Source organism: Nematolebias whitei, chromosome 13 (assembly GCF_014905685.2).
Source record: "Nematolebias whitei isolate Nwh7 chromosome 13, NemWhi1, whole genome shotgun sequence".
NCBI lineage: Eukaryota > Metazoa > Chordata > Actinopteri > Cyprinodontiformes > Rivulidae > Nematolebias > Nematolebias whitei.
This window is the reverse complement of record NC_056510.1, coordinates 5,116,651-5,127,379: the sequence shown is the minus strand read 5'-3', so window position 1 is coordinate 5,127,379 and position 10,729 is coordinate 5,116,651. Positions and strand designations below refer to the sequence as shown.

The 10,729-nt window shown below is 43.4% G+C and overlaps 1 protein-coding gene across 1 annotated transcript in view; it reads right to left on the bottom strand.

Moving 5' to 3' along the window:
* mylkb (myosin light chain kinase b) overlaps positions 1 to 8,085 on the bottom strand; it is a 20,820-nt gene extending 12,735 nt beyond the window's left edge. The window contains exons 1-3 of the mRNA XM_037686819.1: positions 7,353 to 8,085; positions 3,967 to 4,083; positions 1,319 to 1,378 (exon numbers count right to left, since the gene is read on the bottom strand). Coding sequence (XP_037542747.1) covers positions 1,319 to 1,378; positions 3,967 to 4,083; positions 7,353 to 7,791 — 616 coding nt within the window. The 5' untranslated portion in view covers positions 7,792 to 8,085. The remainder of the gene's footprint in view (positions 1 to 1,318; positions 1,379 to 3,966; positions 4,084 to 7,352) is intronic.
* Between the last annotated feature and the right edge of the window lie 2,644 nt (positions 8,086 to 10,729).

Here is a 10,729-nt window from a genome sequence, read left to right as displayed (position 1 = left end):
GGGTCATCAAGGCAGAACAGAGGATAATCTAGGCCCTGCAGAGAGTCTTCAAGGCCCTGCAGAGGGTCATCAAGGCCTTGCAGAGGGTCATCAAGGCAGTACAAAGAACTGATGGCCACCAGATCTGATCCACCTACCTACCATTAACCACATGTCTGAGACCTGATGTCAGAGCAGGTCTAAGACCTGAGATCTGATCCCTCTGCCCACTATCTCTTCAGGCTGTACCTAATACCCTCTGATTCCAGATTATTCAGTCCAGAACTGTGAGACTTAAAAACAACTTCTTCTCAAGAGCTGTGGAAACAAACGAGCTGAAGGACCCTGACATTATCCTTAAGATCACAGCTTGGTAAAAACAAAACCTCAGGTCTCATGTCTCCTCAGACCCAGCAGTCAGGCCTGTTAATTTATATATATATATTTTTTAAATAACTTTATCAGGTGTCCACAGGTGGAGGGGTCAAAGGTCAGGAGCGTGACTGAAGACACAAACATGGAGCCTGAACCAGGAGGTGAAGCAGGAAGTTAATTGTGTTCTTTTTAGATGAAGACGAGGACCCAAACCTTTGGTTCTATTCTGTTAGAACCACCTGAACCGGTTGTGTTTGTCTAAAAACCATCATGTGTTTTTAAACTGACCAATCACGGACCAGCTTCTTCTCACCAATTGATCACAGAGGTCACATTAGTCTGGTTCCACTGAACACAGTCAGAACCAGAACACCTTTAAACTTTAGATGGTCTGGACTCGGGAGGACTTCCTGTTTCTGATCACCGAGCATCAGAAACAAACCATGTTCTAACAGAACCAACATAACTTCTTACAGTTTGAACCTGCTTAGACAACAGACCCATGAAAAAGCAGAACAATCTCATATCAGCAGGTCCGGTTCGGTTCCAGCTGTCGCCCCAACATAAAAACCAGGTGACCACTGGATTAGTTCTGCAGAACTGACCATGAAGGGTCGGACACTGTGTTTTCTGTGATGTGTTCAGGTTCTAAAGGATGAGGCTCACGAGCCTGCAGTCAGTGCTCAGGGAGACAAAAACCCGCACACAAACCCTTCATATAATTTTCATTCATTCAAGCTTTATTTAAACAGGTTAATCCCGTTTGTTGAAGAACTGCAGCTTTGGGTCAGGTTCTGATCAGAGAAGCTACCAGAAATCAGAACCGAACCGACTGACATTTCCAACAACACACAGAAACACTAAAATAAAACGCTCCAGCTGTGTGTGTGTGTGTGTGTGTGTGTGAACAGTCTGCAGCTCCTTATTGGGACAAAAGCAGCTGCTGCATATTTCGGAAACTCACTCTCTGAGGTCGGAGTCGACTTCTTCGACTTCTTGTCCATCGGAGAGTTTTCTGTTGGATCTGCAGGACAAAACACACACGCATGCACACGCACACACACGCATGCACACGCACAGAGAGAGTGAGGGAAAGAGAGAGAGAGCAGAGTTTATTACCAGAACAAATATTTTGACGTTTTCCTTGAAAAACTACAGCTGAGACAAGAAGTTCTGAAAAGCTGCAAAAGATGGATCATCAGAACCATCTTCCATCATCCAACATCCAACATCATCCATCATCCTACATCCAACATCCAACATCCAACATCCATCATCCTACATCCATCATCCTACATCCATCATCCAACATCCAACATCCATCATCCTACATCCATCATCCAACATCAAGCATCCAACATCAATCATCCATCCATCATCTAACATAACATCATTCAACATCCAGCATCCATCATCCAACATATATCATCCAACATTCATCATCCAACATCCATCCAGCCATCCATCATCCAACATAATATTATCCAACATCCAACATAACATCATCCAACATCTATCATCCATTATCCAACATCCAACATAACATCATCTAACAGCCAACATCCATCATCATTCAATATCCAACATCTAACATCCATCCATCATCCATCATGCATCATCTATCCATCAACCATCATACAGCCATCATCCAGCATCCATCATCCATCCACCATCCATCATCATCCAGCATCTTACAAAGTATATCCATCTATCCATCGTCCTTCTTTTAGAAACAAGGAAAAGCAGGGAGCAATGAAATATCTAAGTGCTAAAATTATCTGAATAAGCAAAAACTAAGCTGATAAAGTTAAAATCAGCAGAACAAAAGCTAAAACCAGCAAAACAGTACGTAAAAGCTAAAATTGACAGAAGCACAGCTAAAAGCTAACTGCAGCATTAAAAGACAAACAGAACCAGCAGCTGAAGCAAAGACAACAACATTTCTGAAGGAACTGAAGAGATTTCAGAGTATTTTGTTTGAGGCAAGTTTTAATAAATAAAGTATGTTAGTAAGCTGAATCAGTGTTCACTTAAAAAAATGAACATTTTGATTATTGAAGTCAGATAAATGAAGACAATCTGGCTCAAAACAGTTGAGACAGCTGAAGCTCCTCCTCTGACATCAGCTGGACTTCTCACAGACAAGACGTTATTTGTAATAATTAAAATAAACTTGCATTAGCTCAGAGTTTTATTCTTTTTGTATGATGGACGAGTGATTGTAAAGATGACGTCAAAATGTTCCATAAGTTCTCTCCTCCACCTGAAACTCCTCAGCTTTTAAATATTCACAGATAATTCAGTTTTTTTAATAAATGTTTAAAATCCACCAGTCCTGAAACGTTAATGTTTTTTACTTAATAAAATAGTTTTATTAGTAATTCTTCTGTTTTCTGATCTGATCCAGAACCAGACTTGATGGTTCTGCAGGTTCTGAATCAGCTGACAGGTATTTCCTGCCACAGTCTAAAGACAAACAAACATCTCTGAGGTTCCTCTCCACCGACAGACATTGAAAGCAGAAGAAGCCACACAGAGCACAGTCCAACTGGAGGGACCAGGGCCTCCGTGGACCCAAACAGTCCACGTTCCTAAGCTGCAGAACCAGCTGTGTTGGTCCATTTCGAGGAATCTCCAGAGATCTATGATCGCTGCAGTTTGTGTTTGTTTCTAATTACAGGAAGCTCCAAACAGACGGAGCGTCCTGAGGAGTTCTGGGAACAAGGAGGAGGAGGGAGGAGACCCGTGTCAACCAGCGAGTCCACCCTCAGATCGGGTCAGAATAAACCGGATCTGGTTTTATCAGGCTCTAAATCTCCAATAAAACCTGAACCTTCTCTCTAAAAACAACATGACAGCTTCATCTGAAGGATCCACAAGACTGCTGGACCAGAACCAGACGAAGGACAGGTGTTTACCCAGAATGCACTGCAGCAAACAGCTCCTCCCAGCTGTCAACACGGTGGTGGAGGCTGATGGTTTGGGTTTCTGTCTGTCACCGAGTGGACCAGGAACTCCTCTGCAGACCAAAGGGTTCTGGAGTCAAATGAGTTTATCTGTCCAACAGCTAAAGTTTGGACCAACCTGGGTCCAACAGGACCATAATCCCAAACACTGCAGCAGAACGGGTCAGAAAGAACTGAACCAATGTTCTGCAGTGGTCCAGTCAAAGTCCAGAACCTCGACCTCACTGAAACACTGTGGTGGACCTCTCAGAGAGCTGAGCAGAAACCTCAACGATGGAAAGAGGAGTGGGCCAGAACTCCTCCAGAACCAGGAGAGAGACTGATGAAGACCTACAGAAACCCACTGAGGGTTCTGCTGCTGGAGGAGGCTCTAGAGCTACTGGATCAGAACCCGGATCCAGACTTTATTTGAGTTAGTGGGACCTGTTGGTGTTTTCTTGAGATTTGGATCATTTTAGAATCTGATTCAGTCCGGATCAGTTTAAAGTTCTGACTGGACCGGAGCTGCAGTGGTCTCAGACGCTGACCTGAACTCTGGCCTCACTGCAGGATCGGAACCATCCTTAAGGTCTGGATCGGACCTCTAACAGCAGGTCTTTCTTTAGCTGTTGGATCTACGATGTGTGTGGAGAATCTCATTTCTTACCGTCAACCAGAACCGTGCAGGAACACTCGGTTCTGCCGGCTGAGTTCTCCGCTCTGCATTTGTAGAGTCCTTCATCTTCACGCAGAGCTTTGTCGATGGTCAGAGAGCAGAGTCCTCCTGAAAAACACAACAACCCATCATCTTTAGGACTTTTGAGGACCTGCAACAACACGAAGCAACAACATGCAACAACAACAACATGCAACAACAACCACATGGAACAATAACAACAACATGCAACAACAACAACAACCACATGCAACAACAACAATAACAACAATGTGCACCAACCACAATAACAATAACAACAATAATAATAACAACAACAACAACAACAATGTGCAACAACATAAACAACAACAAACACATGCAACAACAACATGCAGCAACAAACAACAACAGCAACAATAACAACAAGAAGAACAACATGTAACAACAACAATGACAACAACAACATGTAACAATAACAACTGCATCAACAACAATAGCATGCAGTAACAACAACAACAACAACATGCAGCAGCAACAGCAACATGCATCACAACAACAACATGCATCATCATTAACAACAACAACAACATGAAGCAACAACAACAACAACATGAAGCATCAACAACAACTACAACCACAAAGAACAACCAGCAAACAAGCAGCCGGCCCTGTTAGTTGTTGTGTTGAGTAAACTATACTCAGCATGTTTTTGTGTTCTTAAACTCTGCAGCAACATGTTTCCTGACAGAAGCTGAACATTTCTGTTTGACTCATGTAAACATAAACAAACCAACAGATGGAAAACATTTAGATTATTGCAGAAGCTGTCTTTGATGTGTGGGGCGGCCATGTTGGATTCTGAGGTCAGCAACATTCCAGCTGATATTTGAAGATGACAACTTCTGAGGACAAACATCGCAGCAAATCATGGACAGGGTGGGGTTGGACTGTGTGTGTGTGTGTGGGGGGGGGGGGGGGTGTTGTTGTTGAGGAGCAGTAATCCCTCTGTGTGTTATTTCAGGCTTCAGGACAACCCCTGTCCATCTCTGCAGGCGTGTAAGAAGTGTTGGATGTTAAAGGTCAGAGGTCACACAAACTTCGGGCACACACTGATGTGTTGTTGTTGTGAGGTGTGACTGAAACACGATAAGTTCTGAATGTCGTCAGAACCAGATCTGAGTTCTGACCTCAGAGGTGAATGAGCTTTAGAGCTTCAGCTCTTCAGTTCACATCAGTGTTTATTACAGAAAAAGATTCAAGTCTCTGTGTGGTAAATGTGCTTCCTGTCTGCTGAAGAAGGTTCAGGCACAGACTGGCCTTCAGTTTCAGAGAACATCTAAACAATTTGGAGAAGGTTTGGGAGAAGGTTCTGTGGTCAGATGAAACCAAAATCCAGTGATTCAGCCAGAACTCAACCCACTAAGTTTGGAGAAAGAGAAATGCTGAGTATGACTCAAACAAAGAACACCACCCCACAGTCAAGCATGGAGGTGGAAACATCATGGTTTGGGGTGTTTCTGCTGAGGATGATGTCACTGCATTAAGGGACCAATGGACATGGCCATGTACCCTAAAATCTTGGCATAGAACCTTTGTCCTTTAGCCAGAACACTGAAGATGAGTAGATGGGTGTTCGCCTGGAGAACGACCCAAAACATCCCATCAAGACAACAGAGAAGAAACACATTAAGGTTCTGGATCAGCCGAGTTGGTCTCCAGACCTCCGTTCTGTAGAGAATCTGTGGAGAAGCTGAAACTTCTAGCTTCCATCTGCAGCTGAGGAACCTGAAGGACTTCAGGAGGTTCTGTGGAGAACACTAAAACTGCTGGAACCACCGAAAGATAAAATTATGGTTTCCTCAGTGAACACTAATCCAATGGTGCCACTAGACAGCACTGTAACTGAGTTAATATAAAAAATAACCTTTGACCTTTCTCACCTGGCCAAGAAAACCTCTAAAACAGAGTTCTATGAACCACCAGAGGGCGCTCTGGACACAAGACCTTGTGATTCAGTGCAGCTACGAGGGCCATTACCCAAACGGTCAAACATCTGCACTTTTTAAATTAATGAAATGTTTTGACTAAATAGACCTGAGTAAGGGTTGACTATGTAAATAATGATAAAGTGTCTGTAATATAGTAATATAATATTAGACTATATATAAAATGTAAAACTACCAGAAGGCTGTGTGTCCTACGGATGTAGCAACAGAGGAGAAAAGGGAAAATACGTCTCCTTCCACAATCAGCAGATCTGATCTTATTTACCTCATGTGATTATCTGACCAGAACTGAAGTTGGTAATGGACCAGTTTAAAGCTGATTTACTGGTCGTTAATTATTGAATTGACTCGTAGATTGTAGCTTCTGTGGCAGACATTGCTGTGACATACAGGATGAATCGTGCTACAGTTCAGTACAAATTATTAACGAGTCCAGGCTGCTGGTGGTAACAATTCTGTTCTCTCTGCGTGAATCCTGAAAATGTTCTTTTTAATCTTAGGAATAGATTAGACACTAATTATTGCAGTTAGCTGCAGCTAGCAGAGCCCACATGAACATTGTTTACACTTTTAAATAGTTTCAAACTCATCAACTAGTTGACGTCAGTGACTGAAGCAGCTAAAAATCTTGACGGACCACAGGTCGAGTTTAGCTCATCGTTAGTTTATTTTAATTTGTTTTCCTTCCATAACATCGAGCTGTTTTACATGTTTGTCTAAATGAACATTAATGATGAATTATATCAAGTCATTGTAAAGATATTGATCGTTTGTGACAGATCCAGTTGGGCTCGCTGTTGTTTTGGTTCGTTTTGGACGCCATCTTAGCTTCTTCACGATGTCAAAGACGTAAAGGACGAGCGGGGCGGGCAGAGCGCCCTCTAGTGTTTTTATTAATTCTGGTCTAAAACGTGAACAGCACCCCCTGCTGGAGAAAGATGTCACTGCTATAAACCCAATTAATTTTTTTTAGAGAACATCAGGGGTCAGACGGAAACTTCGGGCCCTCGAGTCACATGTTTGTGTTTTTATGTGAACAGAACCATCGGACCACAGAATCACAGAACCCCGGTCAGAAATAGAGCCGGTCACATGACCAGCTGGAATGATGGATGTGGATGTGGAGAGCACAGTTAAGACCATGTGTGTGTTTGTGTGTGCGTGCATGTGCGTGTGTGTAAAAGGATCTGTTTCCTTCTGAAATAGCAGCGATCCTCGACCATCACATCCTTTTGTCTCACATCTGCGTTCTATTAAAAGAGTTTGAATCCTCTGAGCTTCATCAGCAGCTGCTCCTCGTCCTCCTCCGTCACCAGCTCTCACTTCCTAACATGTTGTTGACATGTCCTCCTGTGTGTGTGAGTGTAACCTGTGAGTGCGACCTCTGACCTTCGTTGGACAGGATGATGAACTTGGACGGTTTGATGACCTTTCCGTCCAGCGTCCAGGTGACAGCAGCCTCGGCGGCGGCGGGGGCTAGGCGGCACTGCAGCCGGAGCCGCTGACCGTCCACAACCGTCAGATCACTCAGGCTCTCCAAGAACTCTGGAGTTCCTCCTCCTCCTTTATTCTTCTTCTCGTCGACCTCTCCATCCACGCAAATGTTGACCTCCTCTCCGTTCTTCTCGGGGCTCGGTGGTTTCTTCTTGTTGGCGAGGACCGAGTGGAAGTCTGCGGCGGTCTTTGTGGGAGTGCTGGACGGTTTGTTGCCGTTGGTGCTGGCGGCACCCTTCTTCCCCAACACACTGCGGAAGTCCACCTGCTGCGAGGAGTTTACCTTCTCCTCCGTCTTGGCTTTCACGCTCCTGAGGTTGGACTTAAAATCCATGAGGCGGCCTTGGTCTGAGGAGGTGCTGGAGGTCTAAAGGTTCTGGCGTCCCAGCAGTGAGCAAAAGTCCAGCTGCTGCACCTCCCTCTGTCTCAGCTCCTCTTCCCGCCGCTCTCTGGTCTCCACACAGTGCCTGAGGGTTCCTCGGGGAGCTCCCTCCTCCTCCTTCCTCTTCTTGTCCTCCTGGTCCAGGAGATGCAGGTTCTGCTCCTTTCTGGCCTCCTGCCACTGCTGACTGACACTGCCGCCTCGTCCTCCTCCTCTCAGCTCAGGGGCACCAGCTGAGCCTCCTCCTCCTCCTCTTTCTCCTGGACCTGCAGCTCTGGACAAACAAGCAAAGAGAGAGACGGAGAGATGAAAAGAGGAGAGAATAAACAGAGTCAGGCTCCGCCCCCTCAGAGTGGAGGGACGAGGACCAGGAGGAAGAGGAGCTGAACTCAGATTGTTCATGTTGCATCATAAATGACTCAACTTCCCTTTTATGGGCATGAATGAAGTGATGTGAACGAAACTGACCCTGAACACAACGTTTCTCTTCATCCTCCTCTTCCTCTCATTCTCTCTTCTGTCTATCTCTGGAACTCTTCTTCTATTGTTCTTTGAGTGATTGTTGGTTTTAAAGCTGCCAGTTGTTACAGAGCACAAACACTGAATCTGATTAGTTCAAAGCTCCCTGACAGACATGCAGACAGAAACGAAGAGCAGAAAGTAAGCCTTTGAAGCCGTCTGAGTCGGCACTAAAGAAAACAGAACTTTAGTTGGTTGAGAGGTTGGTATGAAGGATGGAAGGACATTGTGAAGACAGTTCAGTGGTGCTTGAAAGTTTGTGAAGCCTTTTCTACATTTCTGCATAAACCGGACCTAAAACATCTTCAGATTTTCACACACGTCCTAAAAGTAGCTAAAGAGAACCCAGTTAAACAAATGAGACAAAATATTAGACTTGTTCATTTATTTATTGAGGAAAATGATCCAATATGACGTATTTGTGAGCAGCAAAAGTATGTGAACCTCCAGGATTAGCAGTTAATTTGAAAGTAGGTGGAATTGAACAATAAACTTTATCCTCACCTGCCTCCTCCTCCTCCTCCTCCTCCTCCTCCTCCTGTGACAGTCAGCTGGGCCGCAGCGCTGCACTCGTCCACTTTATTCCAAACAAACACAGAGTCTCCGAGCAGGACTTTAGGTTCTAGTCCAGCAGTTGTAGTTCTGTTCGAGTTCCGTCATTGAAACCTGGTGGAGGTGTGTATTGGGGGTGGGGGGATGTAATGTTCATTATATTTTGATTTAAAAAAGTAAAAATTTAAATTATGGGGAACCAGGGACTTCAACAATAGATTATTGTTTACAGATAGATCACAGATAGAACGCAGATGGATTATTGATGGATAGATTCTGGGTGGGGGAGGGGTCTGTGTAATCCTGTCCTGCAGATCATACCGGATTATTTTTACACACAGCCTGCTCTGATTCATGCTTGAATAGTGTGTAATTGTAAACAGCATGCACAACCGTCAATAGTGTATATAAATGTAAACAGTGTGTATAACTGTAAACAGAGTTTGTAAATGTAAACAGCATTTGTAAATATAAATGGCGTGTACAAATAGAAAGAGTATGTAACTGTAAACAGCGTTTGTAAATATTGTATGTAAATAGTATGTAAACAGCATGTATAAATAGGAACAGCATTTGTAAATGTAAATAGTGAGTATATATTTAAAACGTGTGTACCAGTATATATGGAAACTGTGTATAAACATGTAAACTGTAAGTGTAAATGTAAATAATGTGTGTAAATTTAAATAATGTGTGTAAATTTAAATAATGTGTGTAAGTGTAAACAGCGAATTACCTCAAGCTGATCAGGTATTCTCCTTCGTGATGCTTCTGAACCCGTCTGATGAAGAAGAGGACAAACAGAAGATTTTGTTGTATTTTTTATATTTTATGATTTATTTCTGACTCCATCTTTGCTCGTACAGACCTGATGATCAGCGACATGACATCCTCTTTCTGCAGAGTTCACAGTCTCCTCCGGAGGTTAGAGTTTTTCTCAAGTCAGCTCTGGTCCCCGTGCACTCAGAGAACTGGTCGTCAGCAGCAGTTTGGTGATGAGCCAGGGTTGGACACTCCTGAGTTTCTGTCACAAAAATAAAACAAGTGAACATGCTTTGAGAACAGGTGTTTTAAAAAAGACACAAAAATATGAAACAATTCAAAATAACAGGATACAATGAACGTCCTCAACCTGTCAGAGATAAACCTTTTTCCAACAGAAATAATACTGGCTACAATAAAACATAAAACATCTGTAGAAAATAACTTAACACAGGCATATGAAAAAACAGGTGCATGATAAAACAGGTACATGATGAAACAGACGCGTAATTAAACAGGTGTGTGATGAAACAGGCACATGATAAAACAGGTGCATGATCAAGCAGGTGTTTGATAAAATGGGTGTGTGATAAAACAGGCTTGTGATGAAACAGATGCGTGATGAACAAACGTAATAAAACAGGTGTGGGATAAAACTTGCACATGATGAAACAGGTACATGATGAAACAGGTACATGATGAAACAGGCGTGTAATTAAGCAGGCGCATGATGAAACAGACACATGATGAATCAGACGGGTGATGAAACATATGCATGAATAAACAGGCATGTGATTAATCAGGCGCATGATGAAACAGACGCGTGATGAAACAGGTGCATGGTGAAACAGGTGCGTGATGAAATCGATGCGTGATGAAACAGGTGCCTGATGAAACAGTTGTGTGATGAAACAGAAGCATGATGAAACAGGCGCTTGATGAAACAGGCGCGTGATGAAACAGATGTGTGATGAAACAGACGCGTGATGAAACAGGCACGTGATGAAACAGGTGTGTGATGAAACAGGTGTGTGATGAAACAGGCACGTGATGAAAC